This window comes from Monodelphis domestica, chromosome 6 (assembly GCF_027887165.1).
Source record: "Monodelphis domestica isolate mMonDom1 chromosome 6, mMonDom1.pri, whole genome shotgun sequence".
NCBI classification, from domain to species: domain Eukaryota; kingdom Metazoa; phylum Chordata; class Mammalia; order Didelphimorphia; family Didelphidae; genus Monodelphis; species Monodelphis domestica.
The window spans coordinates 3,510,005-3,536,177 of NC_077232.1; the positions used below are offsets into that span (position 1 = coordinate 3,510,005).

At 53.7% G+C, this 26,173-nt stretch overlaps 1 protein-coding gene across 1 annotated transcript in view; it reads right to left on the reverse strand.

Annotated features, from left to right (window-relative positions):
• The window catches only part of ANO1 (anoctamin 1), a 158,701-nt gene that overhangs the window by 78,624 nt on the left and 53,904 nt on the right, over window positions 1-26,173 (reverse strand). Inside the window, 2 exon segments of the mRNA XM_056801174.1 lie at window positions 1,704-2,039; window positions 19,959-20,137. Coding sequence (XP_056657152.1) covers window positions 1,704-2,039; window positions 19,959-20,137 — 515 coding nt within the window.

The window sequence follows — 26,173 nt, forward strand, 5'->3', positions numbered from 1 at the left end:
GGAAGGGGATGCCTGGGGGCCTCAGGACCCTAGCAGAGGTGTGCAAGCACAGGCTAGGCCTGGCTCCAGCAGGCGGGTTGGGGAGCTACGGAATGGAAGGGGTTCCAGCTGGGGCACAAGTGGGAGTGGGAGGCCTCTGAGCTTCCTCCCAGCTCCTGGAGGCTTCCATGACGGAGCCCGTGTCCGCTTCCCAGCCGCTTCTCTTCACCTTCTATCTTAGAGTCGATACCAGCTATTGGCTCTGAGGCAGAAGAGCAGTAAGGGCTGGCCAATGGGGGTCCAGTGACTTGCCCAGGGTCTTCGGAACTCAGAACCCCCCGTCTCTGGGCCTGGTTCTCATCCTACTGCCCCCTCCATCCCTTTTTGAAAGGGAGACCAAATCTGGGGCTGTGCCAATGGTGGACCCAACGGTGAAGAAGACTCCCGGCGCCGGCTTCTCTGCCTTGTGAATGATGACCCGGCCGGTGCTGGGTTTCTAGATAACTGGGCTCTTCCTGCTGGTCCTCCAGACAGCCGTCCCTCATTACCCAGCATTAAGACCCCATTTCCCAGCAGGCTAACATTGAACGAGGCTCCATTCAATGCCCCACGAGTCAATAAACCCTTCGGCTTGCTTTCCCAGGAGCAAGGCCTGCTGGGTAATTTCCAGTTAGTGGACCACCTGGGCTCCCTCACGCCCCGGAACGCGCTCCTCAGTGAGGGAAGGCCACCTCGCATGGCCGCCGGCTCCCCTGGTTCCTGTCTCTTTCTCAGTCTCCCAGCCACCCCACAGCTACCAGATCATCCTCTGCTGGCACAGGCCTGCCCCAGCTTTGCTCCCAAAGCCCCAGCTGGCTCCTCCGTCACCAGGAAAAGCCAGAGGCTCCTCCGCCTGGCATCCCAAGTGCTTCGCCATCCTCCCCTCCCCCGTGCGTGGCAAACGGCTCCCCCCACTCAGTGGGCACACACAGTCGGAGGACTCTGTTCTGCCCGGAGCCCCCTGTCCCTGCCAAGCTCGCCCTCCTCATCCCTGATTCTTCTCAGAGTCCCCCCACCCCGTCTTTAGCACCCGGCTCCCGCCAATGCCTCTGCCCAGCAGAGGAGCCTCGAGGCACAGCGGCTGCTCACCCCAAATGACTCCTTCTCTGCCCTCCCCTGGCCCCAAGCACAAGAACTGCCGCCCGGTTGATCTTCCCCTCCCCAGGATCAAAGGGAGCCTGGCACTGCTCAGGGCATTGACGTGCTCGTCGGACCCCACTGAATTCACTCCATGTGAAGCCCGCCTCCCAGAAGCCCCACTTTTCTTCAGCTGGGGCAGCAGCCTTCCCCAGCCTCTCGTGCGCTGAGGAACCCTCCCTGAACCCAGAACTCCACGGGCGCAGCTTTCCAGAGGGAGAGACCCCCGAACAGACAGTGAAGGCGGCTGCGGCACTCAGCAAGTTGGTGTAAAAGCCGACAGAGGGCACAGCTGCGCCCCAGCCGGCCCCCCGCCCCCCCCCCCCATTGCCTACAGCAGCTAGCTAACCCCCTGCTGCAGGACGATGAGGGTGGAGGACCTGGGAGCCTGGGGGCGAGCCCGGACGGAGCGGAAGAGGGAACATGGCTCTTGCCAGCCCTCCCCATCTGAAGACACAACGGCCCGTGCCCAGGGGGCTTCCCAGCAGAGCGGCGGGCCCCTTGCCCCACCCCCAGCCCGGCCAGGCGCTAATGAAAGTGGTAATTACATCCTCGTCTCTCTCCAGCTCGAGCCCGGCCTCCAGGAGGTTGCCTTCGTACTCTTCGCGCCGGAAACGCCTGTCGTCCTCATGGTGATCCCCCTGGTGGTCCATCTCGCCCGCGTCCAAGGGCCCGTCCTTGCCGGGGAGGGGATGATGCTCCTGCTTGTGGCCCGGAGCCCCCGGCAGGACGTCGCCATGGAGGACCCTCCGCGCCAGGATCTTGTGGGCCGCCGTCCTCTTGTAATTGTAGACCAGGATGTAGTCCACTTTCCTCTTGCCATCGCGAAAATAGAGGCCATACTTGCAGTGGGTGTCCGGGTCCACGGCCAGCGAGTTGAGTAACTACAGAGACAGGAAAGGGACAAGCCATTGGTCACGGTTTTCGGCAATCACTTAAAAGCAAAGGGATTTCAATGCGGAATGATTCGTGTCCCGGACTGCAAACGAACTCCTCGAGGGCACGGGCTTTCTTGGGGGATCCTTGATAAAGACACAAACATGGCTTATCATTTGCTTTCTCAGCCCATTTTACAGATAAGGAAACTGAGGCAAACAGGGTGAAGTGACTTACCCAGGGTCACACAGCCAGTAAGTATCTAAAGGTTTTCTTATTCTTCCTCAACTCCTCCGGAGTACACAAGAGGTAACTTTGTAGTAGTTTATTCTTTCTCCTCCTCTGTGAAGAGTTTACCCCCTCGCCCCCTTCCAGCCTTAGCCTTCCCCTGCTTTCATTTTTGTGTCTCTGTATCACTGAGCCTAACACACAGTCTGGCATACAGTAGATGCTTAATAAGTGCTTACTGACTACCTGATCTCTGCTAATACTTTGTGCAGGGAGGATTTTGTGGTGCCTAGGGCAGAGCTTGGTGGAGTCCACTTGGGTGGGAATCCCTGTTGCCCAGGAGGTCAAGGAGAGCCGGAGATTTCTGGGTTAAAGGCGACACCTAGCTAGGGACAGCTAGATGGTGGAAGCTTTGGATAGAGCCCTGGAGCCAGAAGCCAGGAGACCCGAGTTCAAATTCAGGCTCAGACACTAGCTGTGTGATGATGAGCAAGTCACTTCACCTTGTCAGCCTCAGTGTCTTCATCTGTAAAATGAACTAGAGAAGGAAATGGCAAACTACTCTGGTATCCTGATTGTGCCCTGGACAAGTCACTTCACCCTGTTTGCCTCTGTTTCCTCATCTGTAAAATGAACCAGAGAAGGAAATGGCAAAACACTCTTTGCCAAGAAACCCCAAATGGGTCCTGACAAGTTGGACACACTGGAAATGACAACTACAAGACCAAGCAGGTGTCTAAAGTGAGGCACCAATATGGTGAGCCCCAGGGAAGGGGGGGTGTCTAGGGGTCCAGGCTGGGACTGCGGCCAATCAGAACCTCATAGCGGTCCACAGAGGGACCAAGACCAGGACTGGCTGCCTCCCTCGGGTGGGATGGGGAGAGCCCCGTCTCCCCTTTGCCTTTCCTTCTCTGCTCATGGCTGTCTTCTCCGGGAGGGCGAATGGAAGCTCCCGGAAGGCAGGGGCTGTTCCTCCCCCCCCCCCCCCCCCCCCGGCACCAAGGCCAGTGTTGCAGAGTATGGGACAGGCTGGAGGTGGGGCGACCAGGCCAGAGTGGAGAAGAGGCGCTGGTCAGGGGCTCCGGTTTGGGCGCAGGAGGTGGGTGGGCTTCCCCCTCGGCCCCACGATCTGGATTCCCAAGAGGTCAAATGAGGCTCATCCCTGCTCTCCCGGGGGTTGGGGGTGGCTGTGTACGCGGAGCTCCTCGAGATAACACTGGGTGGGAAAGCAGGTTGGGACACGGGACCGTCCCAGCTGCCTCGGAACCTGCCTTTCTGGTTCTCCAAAGGGACCGTGAGACGAGACGACAACATGGAGGGAGCCTTTCTCGGTGGCTTCCCAGTGGGCAGAGTCCTTTCCACAGGCGAGCGACCCCCTCCCCACAACCATGGAAGCAGGGTTATCCCCATTTTCCAGATGAGCAAAGTGAGGCTGAGAATGGGAAATGAGTTGCCCAGGGACACACCACTAGGAAATGGCTGAGGTTGGATTTGAACTCTCGTCTCCTGACTCCCAGCCCCACACTCAGCTGCCCAGAGGTGTTGAGAATCTTTTGGGGGGGTAGGGTGTGGGGAAAGGTGCTCTCCTGGGGTTCATTCTAATTGCTAGCTAGAGGCCTCACTGCTGCCTCATTCAATTTTCTTCTGAGTGGGTTCATTAATCTTAATATAGAACAGCAGCGGCTGGCGGAGACATCTGGGCTGTCGCCCTGACCCCGCACTCAGAGCATCAGGTACCAGCGTTCTGCCTGCGCCCATCTGAGAGGGAGCTCGAGCCAGAGGGGGATGTGGGCTGTGTCTGAGCACCCAGCATGGCCCCGGGTCAGAGGGCTGGGCTCCACCTCTGCTTAGCTGGTGGTTTTTCCCAGGTAGGCACGCTCTGCCCCAGGACAGGTTTCCAAGGCTGGGCCCAGATTTCAAATGTCACTGTGCATGTTAATAGGAGGCGAGACCAGGTGCCTGATCCTGCCATGGATATCCTGGGGCGCTGGCTCCACTCCCACTCCCTAGTGACCTTGGGTGAGTCCCTTCCAGCTCTAGCCTTGGGGATGGAAGATCTGATTTTTACAGAGGGGTAAACTGTGGCACAGAGATGCCTCCCGGTCTAAGGTTCACATCAGCAACACTCAAACTGACTCCATGCAGATTTCTGGAAATTCACCACTAGAATTCAGCAGCCTCAAATTGGATGAGACCTTGGATATAATCGAGGCCAGGCCCCTTGATTTACACGTGAGGAAACTGAGGCCACCTGGCCCAGTGAGAATAGCATGGGATGTGGGCGCAGAGGTTTTATGTTTAAATTTGGACTTGGCTCTGCAAAGGGCTAGAGAGGCTACTTGAGTAAAAGAGAAAGAGAAATATTAGTCTGGGAGCAAGAAGGCGGCTTTGCATCCCTGCTTTTCCTTGGTCAAGTCTTGTCTTATTACCTGGTGACCTGGAGTGAGTACCTTAACCTTCTCTGCCTCAGATTCCTCATCTGTAAAATGAGGGATTGGACACATACTTCTAAGGTCTTCAAGGGGTCCAGATCAGGAAAGAGACTTGTCCAAGATCACACGAGTGTTAAATCACAGAGAATCAAGGAAACTCGGAGTGATTTTCCTACTTCGAGACAGTCGCTGCATGGAAAAGATGGGCTTGTTTATGGAAAGAGGAGGATACAGGTGTGAAGTGCCTACTATGTGCCAGACAGAGTAAAACACTGCAATCTTTATCTCATCTGATCTGCATAACAACCACAGGAGATAGGTGCTGTTAAGACCTCCATTTTACAGTTGAGGAAACTGAGGCAGACAGTGGTGAAGTCTAATTCTGAATTGTCTAAGGTCATATAGCTAGAAAGTGTCTGAGGCCAGACTGAATTCCCATCTTCCTGAGTCCAGGCCCAGGGCTCTAACCACTTAGCCACAAAACTGCCTCTGATGAAGAATGACCTGAATTGTACATACTAAGATCAAGGACAAGCTCAGGCCAGTCCTGTCCCCCTCTCCTATATGGGGAGGCTGACACTTTGAGTTATTACCTGAGAGTCTACAATTATGTAAAAACTGCTAGGAAAACAATCTGGCAAAAACTAGGTTTAGACCAGTATCTCACACCCAATACCAAGACATGGTCAAAATGGGTATATAATTTAGACTAAAGGGGATGCCAGAAGTAAATTAGGGGAACACAGAATAGTTTACCTGGCAGATCTATGGAGAAGGAAGAATTTACAACCAAACAAAAGATAGAGAATGTTACAAAGTGTAAAATGAATAATTCTGACTGTATCAAAGTAAGAAGGTTTTGAATCAACAAAACTAACATAACCAAGATTAGGAGATTAGAAGGGAAACAGCAAACTGGGAAAAAAAAAGTTTTAATAACATATATCCCTGATAAAAGCCTAATTTCTCAAATTTATAGAGAACTAAGTCACTTTTCTAAGAATATAAGCCATTCCCCAACTGACAAATGGTTAAAGGAGATGAACGAGCAATTTTCAGATGAAGAAACAAAAGCCATCAATAATCATATGAAAAAAATTTCTAAAGTTCTAATAGAAATGCAAATTAAAACAACTCTGAGGTTCCAGCTCACACCTAGCAGATTACCCAAAATGACAGTAAAGAGAAGTGATAAATGTTGGAGGGGATGTGACAAAATTGGGACACTATTGCATTGCTGGTGGAGTTGTGAACTGATCCAACCATTCTGGAGGGCAATTTGGAACTATGCCCAAAGGGCTATAAAACTGTGCATACTCTGATCTAGTAATATCCACCACTAGGCCTGTATCCTAAAGAGATTTTTAAAAAGAGAGTGGAGGACCTACTTGTACAAAAATATTTCTAGCAACACTTTTTGTGGTGGCAAAGAATTGGAAATTGAAGGAATTTCCACCAATTGGGAAATGGTTGAATAAATTGTGATACACAATAGTGATAGAATACTCTTGTGCTGAAAGGAATAATGAACTGGAGGGATTCCATGTGAACTGGAACAACCTCCAGGAAGTGATGCAGAGTGAGAGGAGCAGAGCCAGGAGGTTGTACACAGAGATGGATACATTGTAGCACAATCAAATGTAACTGACTTTGCTACTAGTAGCAATGCAATGACCCAGGGCTATCCCGAGGGACTTAGGACAAAGAAAGCTCTCCATCCACCATCCAGGCAGAATGCAAATGGAAACGGATGATTTTTCACTTTAGCTTATTTACTGTTTTATTTGGGGCTCATGTACAAGAATGACGAATATGGAAATAGATTTTGTATGATAATGCATGTAGGACCAGGTCAAATTGCTTTCCATCTCCAGGAAGCAGAGGGAAGGGAAGGTGGGAGACAATTTGGATCTTTGACCTTCAGAAAAGTTCAGTGGAAAAATGTTCTTGCAGGTAATTGGTAAAATAAAATATTTTTTACAAAGTTATTATGGGTGACCCTCAAGTTATTAATACTCTTTCTCTTTATACCCCAAGTGACTTTGTTTTTAGGTCCTTACTTTCATTCTTAGTAATAACTCTAAGAAGGAAGAGTAGCAAGGGTGAGGCAAATGAAGTGAAGTGACTTGCCCAGGGTCACTCAGGTAGGAAATATCTAAAGTCAGATTAGAACCCAGGACCTCTTGTCTCTAGGTCTGGCTCTCAATCCACTGAGTCATTTAGCTGTCCCCTTCATTGTTTTTAACCCATACCTTCTGTCTTAGAATTCATATTAAATATTGGTTCCAATGAGGAAGAGTGGTGAGGGGTAGACAATGGGATTAAGTGACTTGCCCAGGGTCACCCAGCTAGAAATGTCTGAGACCAGATTTGAACCCAGGAGCTCCCGTCCGTAGGCCTGGCTCCTCAAAAGAAAGCACTTTGGGGGGGAAAGAGTGTTCCAGCCAGTAGTTTTAGCACGGGGAAGTGAGGAGGCACGGGGCAGAGCTCAGACAGAGGGACGGAGGTGGAAGGTGATGGCGCGTGCAGACCTGTATGAGGAGGCCACATCGCCAGAATACAGGCCAGTAATGGAGCCGCTGGAGCCCTAAGCCTGGGAAGTCAGGAAGGCTTTAAAAGCCCAACTGAGGGCCAGAAAGGTTCTTGAGCAGGGCAGCCGCATGGGCTGAGCCGGGTGTTAGGGAGACTTTGTTGGAAGCAGTGTGGAAGCTGCATCGTTGTGGAAAACGGCAGCCACTAACCCTTTCGCGAGGATCTCCAAGCACTGTATTCGTCTCAAAATCAAATACTCCGTTTTAAGATATCCTAATATATTCCAATCTGGTTCAGCCACACTGGGGAGCGCTACAGGCCATACGTTTGCCCTAACCCTATGGGAGGGGACTTGTCCAAGGCCACTCAGCGAGTACCAACAGCAGGCTTGGGACTGGGTCTTCCCAGGGCTCCCTCCACTTACCCTTGGCTGCCATTCCAAGAAACTCTGGGGCAGGGAGAAGAGCGCATGTGGAAGCCAGAGCGAGGCCTGGGCCACGGGAGCCACAGAGGGTTCAGGGGGTCTTGCTGAGCTTTGGAGCCCCTTCTGTCCGTCCGCCCATCCGTCCATGTGTCGGCAGTGCCCAGGGCTCTGCTTACCCAGCCTGCCACAAGCTCCCAGAAGCACAGGCTAGGCTGGCTGTTGAAGGGTGTCTTAGGGCCGTTTTATCTGCTCGGATCCATGGGAGGTTCAGCACAAAGCCTGCGCCCTGACGTCTGGCCCTTCAAGATATCAGGCTCAGTAGGCAGGAGGAGGCCAGGCCAGCCGCTCTCCCTGGTGAGGGCTGGAAATGGGCCCCAGAGGTGGGCCGCCAGGCCGGGCCCTGCACAGGGACACTCTCCCTGGTTCTTCATTGATCTGTTATCTCCCATCTCTGGGCTTTTGCAGCAGCAGTCCCTCACGCCTAGCCTGCTCCGGCGGCCCCTCCCTCCATCCCTCTGGTTTTCCCTGGCTTCCTTTGAGTCTCTGTTCAGAGCTGGAAGGCGTTCCTGGGCCCCCACCCTGGCGCTGCTGCGGCCTTCTTCTCTGAGCATGAGCTCCCGAGGGCCGGGGCTGGGGCTTTGCTTCTCTGAACACTTGCAGAGGGGGCCTGACCCACAGATCGCTTTACTTACATGAAACAACATTAGCATCATGGTTAGAGCAAGTCCTGAGTCTGAATCCAGTGTCGGGCACTTACTGGCCGTGTGACCTTGGACAAGTCACCTACCATTGGTTTGCCTCCGTTCTCCCATCTCTAAAATGGGACGAATAGCAGCCCCTCTTTCCAGGGGAGTGTGGGGACCGCATTACGCCAAGCCTAGAGTGCTTCGTGCATCTTCCAATCTCTTCGGCCCCTTCCTGCCCGCTTTCCCAGAGCATCCCCTCCTCCGGAGGCTCCTTTCTGCCCTGAGCCCAAGGCCAGGAATCCGCAGGGCTTCCTTCCCTCGCGCTCACCCCTCCTTCTCTCCAGGCCGCGGCGTCCCCCTCTTCCCATGGCTACCCTGAGTGCTTCCATCAGCCTCGGGAGCCCCGTTTGAGCGGCACGGAAGATGTCTCTCAGGTGATCGTGGGAGGGGGGGGCTGGGGCAGGGGCGCCCCCAAGGTGAGGCTGCTGCAGTCTGAGCTCTCCCTCCTTCACCCTTTTCTTGACCACCTCGCTTAGAGCTTAGATGTGCTCATCCATGAACATGGTAACGCGTGCCGTTTCCCTAAAGGCAGGTGCCGGGGCCCTCGGGTCAAGCAGCCTCTGGCACATAGTAGGCCCCTAAAAGTGCCTGCTGAATGGACCTGAAGACCCTAATTGCCGGAGCGATAAAGTCCAAACTCTCACGCCCTTCACAATTTGACTCCAACTCTATGTCCTACTATGCGCTGACATCCTAATTCTAAAGCACATCACAGCTTCTTCACATAGACCTTTTGACATAGGAGAGTGCGAGGGCCATTGAAGCCATTTCACAGCCACTCAGTAACTAAGGGTTAGAGCTGGAACTTGAACTCAGGGCACCTGACTCCACATTACCCAAGAGCCTCCATTAAGGCTGGGCTGGTCTTCCCCGAGACCGTGTACCCTCCTCTTTGACTCACGTCAGGGCTGTCCCTCCTTGAAGCCTCCCTTCCTCCGAGCTCCCCCAAAGACTCAGGCTTGGACATAGAGTCAGCTTTGGAGGCCCCATTTCAGGCTCCTCATTTTCTAAGCTGGAGGGAGCAGGAGGCCACTTGTGTGTGTGTGGGGGGAGAGCTCGACACAATTCTCATCCCATCTGATCTCTCTGACAACCCTTGTAATGGTAGAAATTTTAGGCTTCTGGGAGAGGTTATGAGCACTGTAATGGTTAAGAATGTGGCTACAGGATTTCTGTAATATTGAACAATGGCCGCCAAGGAATTTACTTATGAAATTCCTAAAATGAAACACTCAAGTCAGAATGGAGTTTATGGAGGTTTAATCACACTGGGAGTAGGGAAAGGAGAGGGAGAGAAGGAGAGAAGAGAAAAGGGAAAGGGGCTACTCAACCTCTGACCAAGGCAGAGGGAGTTCTAGGCCCAAAGGGCCAAGGTGGAAAGAATCAGTCCTTAACTCACGTGACCGATCTGAAGGAAAGCTGTCTGCGGGCGTCCTCCCTCTCCAAGCTCCTAACACCAACTCCCGTCTCGCCCTCTCCACAGGAAGTGAGCGAATTCCAGAGGCTGTTCCCTACCTCACTTCCTGTGTCTCACAAATGCCAATGGTTGGCTCTAGCTTGGCTTAGGACAGCCCAGGTGGGCAGTTAGTTATTTCTGATTTGTCATTGACTAGCACATGCCCGTGTAGTGTGGGTGTGCACAATTTTTGGGTGCTAGACCAAGATGGAGACTTTTAAAATTCACAATCCCCCCTGATGATTTCTAAGCCAATACTAAGGACTTGAACCTAGTGTGAGACTCGGGGTTGCGACACTTGACAGACGTTAAGATGTAGGCCTTCCCTGTATCCACACTCTTCGTGAAAGTACCTACAGACAAGTACCTAAGGTTGGCTACCATCCTGGCTCCATCCAGCCCTGAGAACGAAGGTAAAATCAGACGAGGGAATGACACTTCCCTAGATATAAAATAAGAATCTGGTCCTCTTTTTTCTCTCCTCTAGTATGGCAACTTCCTGTAGCCTTGGCTGCAAATGGGGAAGTAAAATATGCTGCATTCTGTCCTACAGACTTGTGGGATTAGAAATTACTTAACTGGACCCTAATACAGGGGCCTGAAAAAAAAATTTTTTTTCTATTCTTGCTTTCTCAAATTTTGTATACATAGATTTTTTAAATTTTGATACTGATTTTGAATTCTTCTTTAATATAAATATGCATATATAAAGGGTTTATATTTTTTCCCTTAATTTTTTCCCTTTTTCTTCTTTTGATTTTGATTTTTGATTTTATTTTCATCTTGTTTTGTTTTTCTTTTGGATTAACTCACACACCCCCACAACTAAAACTTGAATCCTCAGCTGGACTCAGTGTTTTTTCAACACTTTCTTCAGGGGGGATTGTATTTCATCAAATCCAAGATTTAAATTTTGTTCGAGATAAATCTTCAGAGAAGAAGCTTGCTAACTAACTGAATCCAGAGAATGAACTGTTTGCAGAAGGATATCTAAACCTTTTCACTACAGGAAGATCCAGAATGAACCTTGGGGTGTGGTTGATTGAACATTTTTTGAATGTACACTCTTATGCCAAAGGGGACTGCCCCCTAATTGGCTTTTGTCAATGCGCCCAGCAAAACATTGGTTTGCTGTCTTTCTCTCTCCTCTATTTCCCCATATTTATAACTATTATAATTTTCCTCTTAGTGGGTAAAAAAAAAATTTTTTTTGTATACACTTACAGTTAGAAATTCTTGGGGTGTAGTATGCTTATGTTTAGTGATCAATTGGGGAGACTAGTCTCCCAATCATCATCAGGGGGGATTGTGAATTTTAAAAGTCTCCATCTTGGTCTAGCACCCAAAAATTGTGCACACCCACACTACACGGGCATGTGCTAGTCAATGACAAATCAGAAATAACTAACTGCCCACCTGGGCTGTCCTAAGGCAAGCTAGAGCCAACCATTGGCATTTGTGAGACACAGGAAGTGAGGTAGGGAACAGCCTCTGGAATTCGCTCACTTCCTGTGGAGAGAGTGAGACGGGAGTTGGTGTTAGGAGCTTGGACAGGGAGGACGCCCGCAGACAGCTTTCCTTCAGATCACTCACGTGAGTTAAGGACTGATTCTTTCCACCTTGGCCCTTTGGGCCTAGAACTCCCTCTGCCTTGGTCAGAGGTTGAGTAGCCCCTTTCCCTTTTCTCTTCTCTCCTTCTCTCCCTCTCCTTTCCCTACTCCCAGTGTGATTAAACCTCCATAAACTTCATTCTGACTTGAGTGTTTCATTTTAGGAATTTCATAAGTAAATTCCTTGGCGGCCATTGTTCAATATTACATAAATCCTGTAGCCACATTTTTAACCATTACAGTGCTCATAACCTCTCCCAGAAGCCTAAAATTTCTACCATTACACCCTGAGAGGTGAGATGCTGTTATGAGCCCATTTTTCAAATGAGGAAACAAAGGCTGAGAGTCTTGCTCAGGGCCACATGGTGAGAAGTGGATTTCTGCTAAGTCCAGCCTTTGACCCACTGAGCAAATAGCTGAGAAGTGAGTCAGCTGGGATTTGAACTCTGGTCCTCTGACTCCAAACTCTACTCTTTCCATCCTTTCCCAGTCTGTTCCTGCCTTGAGTTGTTTTGTTTCTGGTCTAGTGGAAAGGACCCTGGCTTGGGAGTCAAAGGACTCCCAGAGGTTTGGATTGGGCTCTGTCTGGGAGACCTTGGGCAAGTCCCTTCCTGCCTCTGGGCTTCAGTATATTTCCTTGGGAAATGGGGGGTCTGGACCTGGAGGGGCTCTCCTAGTTCTCCAACCTCCAAGCCCATGGCAGTAGGATTCAGACAAGGGGAAAGCTGTTAATGCTGTCTTGACATCTCCCATAAGGCTTTGGGGGGAACAAGGGAGAAAGGGCTGGGGAGGTTCTGGGAAAGGACCCTGGAGGCTGTCAGAGAGTCTGGAGCACGTGGGAAGGGCCAGCCTGCGGCATTCCAGGTTCTAGGCTAGATAGCGGGAAGGCAGATAGGAGAAAGAGGCAGGCCCTGGCCTCAAGGGGCTTCTGCTCTGCTATCTAGTCCCAGCCAGTGCCCCCCGGCCCCCGGAGTGAACGCGTGAATGCCTGCATCCTCTGGGACAGACATGCCCAGTCCTAAGGTAAGGAAGATCCTTTCTTCTATAGGAGAGGCGGCTTGGTGCATGGGCTAAGCTGGGCTTTAAATCCTGCTGGCTTGGTCACACTGCCCTGCCCTGCCCATGCATCTCACCATGCCTCAGTATCCTCATCTGCAAAATCCAGGCCACTGTTTCCCCACCAGTCTGATTAGGAACAGAATATCTGTCAGCCCTGAAGGGCTACTATGAACATGGGCCATCCTCAGAGTGGTGGCAATGTAGAGCATTTCCTTCTCCAGCTCATTTTACAGATGAGGAAACTGAGGCAAACAGGGTGAAGTGACTTGCCCAGGGTCACATGGCTAGTGAGTGTCTGAGGCTGGATTTGAACTCTGGTCTTCCTGCCTGTACTTCCAGAACTCTATCCACTGCACCACCTGGCCCTCTCAGCTGTTTATTCATAGTGGTCTGCCTGTTGTCTTCTCCTCCATTAAAAGGGAAGTCCCTGGAGAGCTCCCTCACTAAGGAGATCCCTGATGCCTTTGTCCATACCACTGTTTAGCCCAGGATCTGACACACAGTCAGGATACTTTGGGTTAATTTTCACCTACTGAATGTCATTCGGCCCTGCCCCCTCATGTCCAATCAGTTGCAGAGTAAGACCATTTTCACCCCTGTGTCTGCCTCCAATCCCTGCCCCACTCCTTAGTCCAGAGCCACTCTAATTTGGAATTATGTCCAAAGGGCTTTAAAAGAATGCATGCCCTTTGATCCATCAACACCAGCTTGTACTACTACTAGGCTTGTATCCAAAGGAGTTAATAAAAAATATTCATAGCTGCACTCTTTGTGGTGGCAAAAATTTGGGAAAGGAGGGGATGCCCTTTGATTGGGGAATGTCTGAACAAATTGTGGTCTCTGATGGGGATGAAATGCTATCGTGCTAAAAGGAATGATGAACTGGTGGGATTCCATGTGAACTGGAACGACCTCCATGAACTAATACAGAGCAAAATGAGTAGAACCAGGAGAACAATGTATGCAGTAACTGATACATTGTGACACGATCAAATGTAACTGACTTTGCTACTAGCAGCAATGCAATAATCCAGGACAATCCTGAGGGATTTAGGAGAAAGAAGCTCTCCGCATCCAGAGAAAGAACTGGGGGAGCAGAAACTCAGAAGAAAACATCTGATCTATCACTTGGTTATATGGGCATGTGATTGGGGGTTTTGGTTTTAAAAGATCACTATTACAAAAATGAATTAAATGGAAATGCATTCAAGTGATGAACATCACTTGAACCCATTTCCATTTTATTTATATATATATATATATATATATATATATATATATATATATATATATATATATATATATATATATATATATATATATATATATATATATATATATATAAAACCCAGCATAATTGCTTGTCAGTTCCAGGAGGGGGGAGGGAAAGAACATGAATCATGTAACCATGGAAAAATATTCTTAAGAAGAAATAAAGTTGTAAAACAAACAAGCAAACAACCCTTCCTAAGTATTGGTTCCAAGGCAGAAGAACAGTAAGGGTTAGGTAATGGAGGCTAAGTGACTTGCCCAGGGTCACATAGCTGGGAAACATCTGAAGCCAGACTTGAACTCAGGACTCCCATCTCTAAGCTGACTCTCTAACCAATGAACCAGCTAGCTTTGCCCCCAGATGGCTGTTAGAGCCCCTCAGACCTGCCCCCTTTCTCCGTTTCCAGGCTGAATCCTCCTTTCCTGGCTTTCCAGTAGAAGGTACTCCATCTGCTGTCCTGATCCTTTGGTCCCTTTTCTAGATTGCTTCCTGCCCTTCACTGCTGGCTTCCTCTTCCAGGGTCCAGTTTCCTTCAAAAGGTCACCCCCCCCATTATCTTCCAGATCTCTTCTGGAAATACCTTCAATGCCTCCATGTCATCCGTGGCCCCCAGCTCTGTTCTAAGCTTGAGGGGGCCCCCGGCTGCTCCTTTGCCCTCCCAGCCAGATGCCCTGGCACATAGTAGGCATTTAGTCCGTCATCTAGAGGCTAGTGGCAGAGGCACTGAGCTAGGCTTCCTGAATGCTTAGGTCAACTTGTTGACAAAAAGTGGAGGCCAGATTCTGTGGGAGAAGAGAAGCCCGGGGTCAAGGGGGTCACCATGATGGGGAGTGTCAGGTGGAAGATGGGTCAGCCCTGTTCCACCTGGGGAGAGGGGGAAGGAGGCCAGTTTAGATCCTGCTGAAGAGCTATGTGAGAGTTCAGCGGATCGGCTAGTAGAGACACTCCTTAAACTCCTACTAAGGAGTTCGGGTTGGGTAGATAAAGGAAAGCAAACAGTCTAATGGGGGAGGGAACCTGGTACCAACCAGGTAAACAGCCAGGTAAGTATGAGGAGGTAGAAGCTAATCTCTGCAGGGAAGGCATTCCCTGTGGGAGGAAAGGGAGAGCTGGGAAAGAAGACGGGAAACGCGAGTTGGTGATCAAGAGGGACAGAATGCCAGAGAAAATGCCAGAAGCACAGGAGGTTCTGGGTTCAAACTTGGCCTCAGACACTACCTAATGTTGACAACTAAGTGACCCTGGGCAAGTCACTTCACCCCCATTGCCTGGCCCTTCTGCCTCGGAAGCAATACACAGCATTGACTCTAAGATGGAAGGGAAGGATTTAAAAGAAGAAGAAAAGGCCAGAAGCTGAGAGAAGGGCGAGGCTCTTACATGGGGAGGCCAGGCTCCCTCTATTCCGGATACCAGGAGGAGGATGGAGTCCGGGTAAGAAGGCCAGAGAGCTAGAAGGGTGCCAGAAGGCTTCGAATGCCAAGCAGAAGATTTGCTACTGGATCCTGGAGCTTACTGGGGGAGGAGCCCTCCCAGCTCCAGCAGCTAACAGGAGGCAGAGGATGATGGGAGCCCTGTGAGCTACCCCTGGCTGGTGTTCCCTCAGAGTGCCAGCAGGCAAGAGTCAGAGACTGAAGGGCTGAAGCCGATCAGCTCCGGCTAGGCAGGAGGTAGAGGCCGCAGGTAGTGGAAGGAGGAACTCTGCCAGTGTCTGGGCACCGCGGCCGTGGCGGAAGCAGATGGATCTCCAACAGATCTGGCCCGTGTCGGACGGGCAGAGATAAACAGGTCTGGGTGACCCTAGACAAGTCACTTCACTCCTTAGCCTCAGGTTCTCCTCTGGGAAATGGGAGAGGCACAAGTGGAGGGCTGAGCTGACCACGACACAAAGTCCCAGAGGAGCCTGGAAGATTCACAGGAGGAAGCAGGCCACTGGGGACGAGGATGGACTCTCTGCATGGGCAGGGAAGGGAGTCTCCAGTGTCCTCCGGGGAACTCCCCCGGCAATGAGCTCATCCAGGAGGTGGCCAGTGAGTCATCTTTGGAAGGTTCTGGCATAACGGGTGGGAAGCTGAAACCCAAGTATGTGCTTGAAGTGACCCAGAGATCCTCGAGAGCCACAGAAATACCCGCTGTGGTGGCTGAGCTCTCAGAAGGAAAGAGAAGGGGGTGGCTGGCTCAGTGGGCACAAGGCCAGGCCTACAACCAGGAAGCCTGGGGCTTAACTCCTGAAAGGCATATTGTGGCTGTGTGACCCTGGGCAAGTCACTGGCCCTGTGTTGTTCTAGACAACCCAGAGGCTCTAAGACACAAAGAGGACAGCCTGTACTGGCAGTCAGCCAGACAATAAGCATTTATTAAGCAACGGGCACAGTCTCTGCCATCCCAGAGAAGCGCACAAACTAATGGGGGGAGGGGGAGACAACATGGGAACAAGAGTGTGCTCGGAACAAGGTGTTGGAGATCATGGGGGAAGGCTTCCTGGAGAAGGGGCTTAAGGGCAGCCAGGAGAAGGAAACAGGGAAGGAGAGCATGCCAGGCCTGGGGGGGGGGGGGCGGGCAGAAGGGAAAATGTCTGCAGTGGAGAAATGGAGGAGCAGCAGGGAAGCCAGTAGATCCCAGAGGATGTAGAAGGGAGGAAGAGGCCAGCTGGTGGAGAGCTCAAAGCCAAACTGAATAAAAGATTGAATCAGTCCTGGAGGTACTAGGGAGCCAGTGGAGGTGGTAGCAGACCTTAGGAATTTCACCTGATCTCTGAGTGGAGGATGGATGGAGGAAGAGACTCCCAGCAGCCACTGCAGTGGTCTAGGAGGGGATGGAGGAGGGAGGATCACACCAAGGAGAAGAGAAGATTTGGGAGGGAAAGATAACGAGGCTAATCTGGGACAAGCTGAGTTTCAGATTGATTTCTGCAGGACACTGATGAAGAGGCAAGTGAAAACAGGAGAGACTGGCAGCTGGACCGGGAAAGGGAAATGGAATCGGGTTAAAGCTCCTCCCTGGGGAGGCCCCCAAGAAATCACTGCTTTGGAAGGGTGAGAAATGCCAGTGTCTAGGGCTAAGACACACCAACCCCCCCTTCCACCTTCACCTCCAGCAAAGCACTTTGGAATGTAGGGAATGTTAAAGACCAGCTCCAAGGAAGTCCCCTCCAGCCAAAGGGAACAGACCCAGGACTCGTGGGAAGAAACAAGGCAATGCCCCCCCCCCAGGTGGCAGCAGCCCAGACAGACAGATGGGGCCAGAAGAACTCCCAAAGGCAAAAGCTTCAGGAGCCCCCAAGACCCACTCATGGAAGAACGTGGCCCCACCTTTGCCTGAAAGCAAAAAGCCAGCCCAGCAAGGGAGCCAATCTCCCCGGAGATGGAGAGATGGGAGCCAGAAGATAATAAACACTATCACCTCCGGGGCAGCCAGAGGCCCAGTCAGGCCGAAGCCGGACTCGAGGGGCTCCATGTGGGAGGGTTTGGCCTGGCCTGGGGTGGGGGTGGGGGGCAAGAAATGAAAGCAAGAGTGAAAAAGGAACTGGTGAGGGCGAGGGAGGCAGCGGCAGGGATGGGGGAGTCAAGATGTCCCTGGAAAGGGAAGAGGGAGAGAGAATGAGGAGGGAAGAGCAAAAAGGGAAGAAAATGAGGAGGAGAACGGGAAAAAGAGAAGGAAGGAGCCAATGAAAGAAAGAGAAGGGGAGAGACAAGGAGAGGAGGGAAGAGAAATGAGGAGGGAGAGAGAGAGACAGAGGGAATCAGAGACAGAGAGAGAAAAAGAGAGAGTCAGAGATAGAGAATCAGAGAGGAAAAAAGGGAGACAGAGGGAATCAGAGACAGAGAAAGAGGAAAAAGAGGGAGACAGAGAGGGAATCAGAGAGACACAGAGAGAGGAAAAGAGGGAGACAGATAGAGAGAATCAGAGCAGAGAGAGGCAGAGAGGGGGAGACAGAAAGAGGGAGGGAGGGAGGGAGGAAGGGAGGGAGAAGGGGAGGCGCAGAGAGAGAACATCATTTGCTTCAGGGTTGGCCATTTTGAAAGCCTGACAAGCAGCCCTCCAAGATTTCTTAGTAAAAAGGTGGCCCTGGGAGATGAACTTGGCTGCCTCCTGCCCACAGTCTGGGCACCCCTGAAGTCTCCCTCTCGTTGTTGGGCCCACAAGGTGTGGCCTGGGACAAGGCGATGGGGGGGGGGGCGGGATCCAAAGGGACTGTCAGGGAGCAGCTCCTCCTCCATCTCCTGCTTTACTTCCTGAATCCAGTTCAGGAAGCCCTAGAGCACCTGCTCCCCGGGGCCCTGGGGACCCAGAGATGACGCCACGGGGCCTTGCTCTCTAGGAGCAATTGCGCAGGGGCTCCCGTGAGTAGTTTAGGGTTTAAAACCCCCTTTCCCCCATAAGCCTGGGAGGTAAAAAGGGGAGAGATTATTCCCCCCTCTTTACAGAAGAAGAAACTGAGGCCCAGAGCCATACAAGGAGCAGCCCAGGGTCACCAAGAGGCATTACACTGGCCATGGAGCAGGTCTACAATAACCACGAGGGAGGCAGAGAGAGGCCTAGCCAAGCACTAAGAGAATACTTAGGAGGGGGAGGTGGAGGTGGAGGTGGAGGTGGGAGAGGCATGGCAGCCTTCCCAGAGGAGATGCTATCTGAGCTGGGGAGGGCAGGTCATTCCACACAAAGGACACTGAGCGAGCAAAGGTTTGGAGGTGGGAGAGGGCCAGCGGATACTGTGGTCAGGGAGTGGCGGGAGGTGAGGCTGGGCTGGGCGAGTAGCCGGGACACACTCAGAAGCCCCAGATAACTCCGGCTCTTTCTCTCCCTCTCTGGCCACCCCCACAGCCTCCCTGGCTTTCTGGAGGGAGGACGAACGGCCTAGGCTTCCCTCAGTGACTCAGGGCTGCTGGGAAGCTGCGATAGTGAGGATGTGCAGAGGTGGAAGGCTCCGAGCCCGCCTGGGAGACAGGGGAGGCAGAGAGGCTGGAAGCAGCCAGGGAGGTCCTCGAGGCCTCTGGGGGTCCCTGGGCCTCCTCTCTGGCCTTCTACTGCACCATTGGCTGGGAAACCAGGAAAGGAAGCTTGTCAGAATCCTTCATAAACAAGGAGTAAATGGGCTTGGAGCCAGGGCTCCCTAGGGAGAAAAGTGCATGGGCTTTGTGGCGGCTTTTGGCCGCTCCTCATCCTCAGAAGGCTCTTCTCCTTTCTGGATCACTGAGTCTCCCAGATCAATAACGTCCTTGGCTCTGCTTCCCCTCCCCAGAGGCTCCTCCCCATCCCCTAAAGAACGTCCTCATCTCAGATGTCCTTTTAACCAGGATGTCCCCAAGCTCTGACTGGCTCCCAGAAGGGCATCATTGACAAAAAGAGCACCTGGATGTCTCCTCAGTAGCTGTGTGATCCTGGGCCTCAGTTTCCTTCTCTGTAAAGTGATCTCCAAAGCCCCTCTTTGTCTGGAAGTAGGTGACCTGGGAGGTGGCTGGGCAGCTCAGTGAGTAGACAGCTAGAGATGGGAGGTCCTGGGTTCAAATCTGACCGCAGACACCTCCTAGCTATGTGACCCTGGACAAGTCACTTGACCCCCATTGCCTGGCCCTCACCACTCTTCTGCCAAGGACCACACAGTGTGGATTTGGGTGTGGCTGGGAAGGGGTTAAAGAATAAAGCCAGAGGCGGGAGAACTTCTCCACAGCTCCTCAGAAGGTGACAGGGGACCCTTTGCATCCCCATTTTACAGATGAAGAAACTGAGGGCAAAACAGAGTGCCCGGTGAGCCCCAAGTCATGGAGGTGGGAAGGGCGAAGGCCAGCCCGGGAAGCAGCTGCGGGTCCTTAAAGCCAGGCCTGGCCACCGGCGGGAAGGAGCGGCTGAGGCTTCCCTGCAGTCCGCTAAACGTCCCCAGTTCCAGTGACTTCAGGCATTTCCTAGCAAGTCCCATCCCAGCCGGCCGGCCGGCCGGCCGGCCTGCCTCGGTTTCCTCCTCTGTCAGTGAGGCCGAGCCCTCCGGGACGTCTGCCAGGAAAACCTGGGCCGGATCCCAAAGCGGGCCGGCCCGGGCTGAGTCCTGGGAGGGGGCGGCTCCCCGGGGCGCTCACTGGCTGCCCGGGGGCGGGCGGGAGCCTGGGGGTGCCCAGCCGCTTCCCCGGAGGTGCCGGGCGGCCCCTCCCTCCCCGGAGCCGGCGCGCACTCACCGTGCCCTCGGACTGCAGGTAGCCCAGGTCGTCGATGGCGCGGATGTTGACGATGTGCACGCCCCTGTCGGCCGCGGCGGGCAGCGCCGAGTACTTCTCGTTCACCCTCATGGCCTCGGAGCGCGGGGCTGCTCCCGGACTGGCGAGGGCCGCTTCCCCAGGCACGGCGCCGGCGGCGTCTACTGAGCGGGGACAGACACAGCGCAGGAGGTTAGCCTGCTCGCTCCCGCCCGCCCGCCCGCTCCCACTGGCTCCGGGCACCACTCCGCCCTCCCGTCTCCCCGCCCCCGGGAGGGAGGGGTCCGCTCTCCGGCCGGCCGCCAGGCGGTCCATCGCCCCGCGCTCCCGCCCAAAGCTACGAGTCCCAGGGCTTTCTCCCGAGGGTGCCCGCCTTCGCCCCTTCGGGCACAGCCGCGGCAAGCTCCGGCCTCTCGGCCACAAACAGAGCAACCTCGGGCTCAGGAAGGGAGCCGCCACCCAAGGCCCCCTGGCGCGCGGGCTGTCTGGAAGGAGCCGCGAGGCCCTTGCTGGAGCTCAGCCTTGGCGCTGGTCCTGGGCGTGCCAGGGGCCAAAGACTGGTGGAAGGTGGGCCAAACTCACCCCACCGGGTTTGGAGGAGGAAACTGAGGCCTGGGGACTTGTCCAAGGTCCTAGAGCCCTCAGAGGCGGGGGAAGGGGCGGGGCTGGCCTCACGGCAGTCCTAAGGGAGGTCGCTTCATTCCCCCTACCCCTACCCCGAGTGTCAGGCCTCAGCAAGGGGCCGCTAACTCGGCACTCAGTGCCTCCAGCAGTTCGTGGGCAATAAGCAGAAGAGAAAGCCCCAGGCTGGGAAGGCATTGCCCCAGAGTTCCCTGCTCCAATGAAAGCCCACGTGGAGACGGAAAGATTGTAGCAAATGGGGACGTTCCTTCCTCACTGTCTCTGGGCCTCAGTTTCCTCCTCTGTCAAATGGCCGCGCCCCCCCCCCCCACCTCCAGGAAAGCCTAGATGGGGGCGCTGCACGAGGCCGATTTTAAAATCAAATTGCAAAGCTTCAAAGAGGCATCCCTGGTGGAGCCTCCCTGCCCCGCCCCCTTCCCCGGACACGGCTCCTGGTGAGGCTGCCCAATAGAGTCTCCCAGTCACCGGGCACCCGGCACCCGGAGGGATGAGTCTACCTGTGATTGGCTCTTTTCCAGCCTGGCTCCACCCCTCCCCCTCCCCCAGCCCTGGTCCTCTGGGTTCTGGGGCACAGATGCTGCCTGCCTCAGCCTCCTAAATGGTCCCCCTGCCTCCTCCTCCTCCAGGTAATCCCTCCCTATGCTGCTTTGCTCCTCTGCTCAAACACCTTCCATGACTGCCTCCTGTATGGTCTACTCCTGATCCTGGCATTCAAGGCTCTCCCCACCCACTGAGCTCTCACACCCCTCTGGCTACATTTGATTCTTCTTGCCCAGACTTCTGCCAGCTGTGGCCTGATGCAAACCTGTCCCCATGCCCAGGCATCCCCCACGGTTGCCATTTCATCCTGCAAGGATTCAGGGTAGAGCTTCCTTCTCCATGAAGCCCTCCCAGCTTTCTCTCCTCCCTCCAAGCCGTCAGCTAAAAAAGAACGCTTGTGCTCTCCTCTTCCACAGCCCGTGGTTGGGGTGTCGGCTGTCCTCTGATCTCATCCTGCCTAGCCTCAGAGATAGATGTTTCCCTCCCCCCCCCCCCTTAGGTTATAAACTCTGAAGGGGGAGCCGCCTCCCTGCCAGCTCCAGGCTTCCCTCCGAGGGCACGTGCCCGGGAGCCTGCCCTCTGCTGGCGGAGGCTTATGGGCCGGGGAGGCTGCGGACTAGGTGTCAGGGGAGGACCTACACTGAGAGGACGGTCTCCAGCCACGCCGGCAGGAGCCTGGCCACTCCCACTCCTATTCCTGCCCGGAAACCAGAGCTAGAGAAAGGACGCGTCCAAGGCCACTCGAAGCAGCCCCATCCACACCAGAGTCTCTCCCAAAGACACCGAAGTCCTGGTTCCGGCCAGCCCTGTCTCCTGCCCGGAAACTCCCCTCTCCACCCTGAGCAGAGCCGGGCACCCGGAGGGCCAGTGGTTAGAGGCCAGCCGAAGTCTAGCTTCCTCTGGACCCCCAAAGTCCTCATTGGATAGGAGATGGGGGAGGGGCTGAGGCCTGGTAGGGTCCTTCGGAGGGGAGGGAGCTCTTGGACAGCCCAGGTGAGCCCTCAGGGCTTCTCCTCATCCCAGGAGCACTTCCAAGGTGCAGGCTTTGGGGTGTCAGTCAGCAGCAGCCATTTGGAGGTGGCAGGGACTGGCCAGAGCCGAGCCCTGGAGCACAACTGAGTGGGGGAGGGGGGCAGCTGGGTGGCTCAGTAGATAGAGAGCTAGGCTTGAAATAGGGAGGTCCTGGGTTCAAATCTGACCTCAGACACTTCTCAGCTGTATGACCCTGGGCAAGTCACTTAACCCTAATTGCTCTTTCTAACCCCTTACTGCTTGGAATGGGTATTTAGTATAGATTTAATATAGATCTTAAGACAAGGAAAGGGTTTAAAACGGAAAAAAAAAATCACAGCAGTGGTCCAAAAACTTGTAATGAGTAGGGAAGTTCCTTCTTCACTGTCTCTGTCCTCAGTTTCCTCATCTGTTAAATGGAGATTCCTTCTAATTCTGGACCATTTCATCCTTTAGGCTAGGGGAGGCCTCCCACAACCAAGTTCAAGTTTCCAGAGCTGGGGAAGAAGTCCAAAGAAGTAAAAATAACACATTGTGCAACTTGATTGCCTTGTTGGTAAACAAGGAAGATTGTGTAATCCTGCCCCATTGAGCTGCCCTTTGTGACCCAGGAGCCTGAATCCAAAGAGAAAAGAGCAGCCCACAAAGGAGAGAAAGAGAAGGAAGCTGATCTCAGAGCAGAAGGAAGTCCCAGGGGCACCGGGAGCCCATCAGGCAAGGGGTCATCCCGCTCCCTGCTTGAGCGCCTGCCATCTTCATCAGCAGAACCTGCCTCCTCCCCAAAGTCTTCTCTTCTTCAGCCTAAACCCACTCAATTCCTTCAGTGATCCCTGCAGGACAAGAACCGAAGGTCCCTCTGCCTCTCTGGTTGCCTTTCCCTAGATACTCCGTCAACATCTTTCCTCAAATATGGTGCCATATGCCAGAGTTGTCTAACTGAAAACACAGGGCATCTGGCCAACAGCCTCCTTGTTCCTGGAGGCCAGGTCGACTCTTTTCAGGCAGCCCAATACCCCTCACCTCACACTGCTGACTCTTTCCAGGCAGCCCAAGACCCCTCACACTGCTGACTCTTTCAGGCAGCCCAAGACCCCTCACACTGCTGACTCTTTTCAGGCAGCCCAAGACCCCTCACCTCACACTGCTGACTCTTTTCTAGTAGCCCAAGACCCCTCACACTGCTGACTCTTTCCAGGCAGCCCAAGACCCCTCACACTGCTGACTCTTTTCAGGCAGCCCAAGACCCCTCACCTCACACTGCTGACTCTTTTCTAGTAGCCCAAGACTCCTCACACTGCTGACTCCTTCCAGGCAGCCCAAGACCCCTCACACTGCTGACTCTTTTCTGGCAGCCCAAGACCCCTCACCTCACACTGCTGACTCTTTTCTGGCAGCCCAACACCCCTCACACTGCTGACTCTTTTCAGGCAGCCCAAGACCCCTCACCTCACACTGCTGACTCTTTTCTGGCAGCCCAAGACCCCTCACCTCACACTGCTGACTCTTTTCTGGCAGCCCAAGACCCCTCACACTGCTGACTCTTTTCTGGCAGCCCAACACCCCTCACACTGCTGACTCTTTTCAGGCAGCCCAAGACCCCTCACCTCACACTGCTGACTCTTTTCAGGCAGCCCAACACCCCTCACACTGCTGACTCTTTTCTGGAAGCCCAAGACCCCTCACCTCACACTGCTGACTCTTTTCAGGCAGCCCAACACCCCTCATACTGCTGACTCTTTCCAGGCAGCCCAAGACCCCTCACCTCACACTGCTGACTCTTTTCAGGCAGCCCAACACCCCTCACACTGCTGACTCTTTTCAGGCAGCCCAAGACCCCTCACCTCACACTGCTGACTCTTTTCTGGCAGCCCAACACCCCTCACACTGCTGACTCTTTTCAGGCAGCCCAAGACCCCTCACCTCACACTGCTGACTCTTTTCTGGCAGCCCAAGACTCCTCACACTGCTGACTCTTTCCAGGCAGCCCAACACCCCTCACACTGCTGACTCTTTTCTGGCAGCCCAAGACCCCTCACCTCACACTGCTGACTCTTTTCAGGCAGCCCAAGACTCCTCACCTCACACTGCTGACTCTTTCCAGGCAGCCCAACACCCCTCACACTGCTGACTCTTTTCTGGAAGCCCAAGACCCCTCACCTCACACTGCTGACTCTTTTCAGGCAGCCCAACACCCCTCACACTGCTGACTCTTTTCTGGCAGCCCAAGACCCCTCACCTCACACTGCTGACTCTTTTCTGGTAGTCCAACACCCCTCACACTGTTGACTCTTTTCTGGCAGCCCAAGACCCTTCACACTGCTGACACATCTCACCAGACCCCCAAGTCCACACAAAATGCTTTGCCCCCCCCACCCGCTCGAACCTGTGGTCCAGAAGTCTGAGACTCCTCAACATTTGTTGCTATTCAATTTGATTTTGTAAGTCTGAACCCAACAATCTAACCTGCTTGGATGCTATCAGAGGGATCTTGGTTCTGCTATGTTCCAGGCTCTGGAATTGGATAAGTACGCCTTTATCCAAGGCATGTGCTTGTAAGGAATGAAAGGAAAAGTGGATAGAGAGCCAGGCCTGGAGTCAGGAGGACCTGGGTTCAAATTTGGCCTAAGACACTTCCTAGCCATGTGTGCCTGGGCAGGTCACTGAACCCTGTTTGCCTAGCCCTTACCCTTCTGTCTTAGAGCTCCTAAGGAAGAAAGGGTTTAAAACAGGAAAGCAATGAGAGAAAACATTTGTGTAAAGTTTATGCTCTCAAGGGCAGAGAATGCTTTATTCTGCCTTCAAAGCCCCAGGTGCCAGCAGTGCCTGGCATTAACAGGGCCTGCATTCTTGCTTGTTGAATGAAAACCAACAAATAAAGGCTTCCCAGCCCCAAGGAGTGGGCATCCGCTGAAAACCCAAAATAGCTCTGAGAAGGGCTTGAGCAACGGCGGGCACGGCGGGCGGAGGAGGACAGGTCCCTGCCGATCTAAGCTTCATTCCTTCTCCGCTCCGGAGGACAAGGGTCCCGGGCCAAGAGCCCATTAAAGAGGATTACTTGAAGCAAACTGCTGAAGTCATTCCTTATTTATTGGCCACAGGAACTGGCCGAATTCCCTCTGGGCGGATGGAAGAGCGGGACAAGCCAATCAGAGGTGAACAAAGGTGTCCTTTGTTAAAGGAGCTTCCTCCCCCTCTGCCTCAACCCCCGCGTCCCTCCGCTGACATTCTACAGGCACGGAAGAAGCAAAAAGGGACCACAGGGATGGGCACTGGCAAAGCCATTTGTTCCCCGAAGGTAGTGCCGGCAGAGCTCGGCACCGCGGGCCAAAGGCTTCCCTCCCTGACACGATCCGGGCTCGGAGCTTGGCCGGTCCCTGGCCTGTGCTGCTGCCCGCGGGCCCCTCCAGAAAGGGAGTGGAGGGAGGAGGAGACCCCCCCCCCCAGGCAGCCGTCCCGGTTTATAAGAGCCGCCGTCCGGCAGGACCGTCCCTGGAGAATCTGTTTGCTTTCGAGTTCTTCCTCGGCTGCCAAGTTCGAAGGCAAAAGCTCCCTGTGGGTGCTCTCTGCCCAGGTGGGGGCCAACAGTCCTCCCCTGAACCATTCACACCCCGGGGGGGGCAGCTGAGCCAGCAACGTTCGGACAGGAAGCCCAATTGGAAGTGGGGGGGGGCAACCAATTGGAATCGTTGGCCGAAGCCCCTCGTTTCAGAGAGGTCGGACCATCGTCACAGCCTGGGCGCTGGGCAGGGCCTTGGAGGTCACCCGGGCTTGGTTCCCCCATTGACCAAGCCTGGAGAAAGGCAGAGCCCGGCTCAAGGGGACTCAGGTGGAGACTTGCTGACAAAAGAAAGAAGGGAAACAAAATCCCACAGAGAGGCCGCTGGGCCGAGTAAGTCCAAGGAGGCAGCTGCGACCCGGTGAGTGAAAGGGGAGAAGAAATGAGCTGAAGAGCGGCGGAGGCCCGCGCCGGCCCCGGCCTCCTCCACTCAGAGGGGCACGCGGCG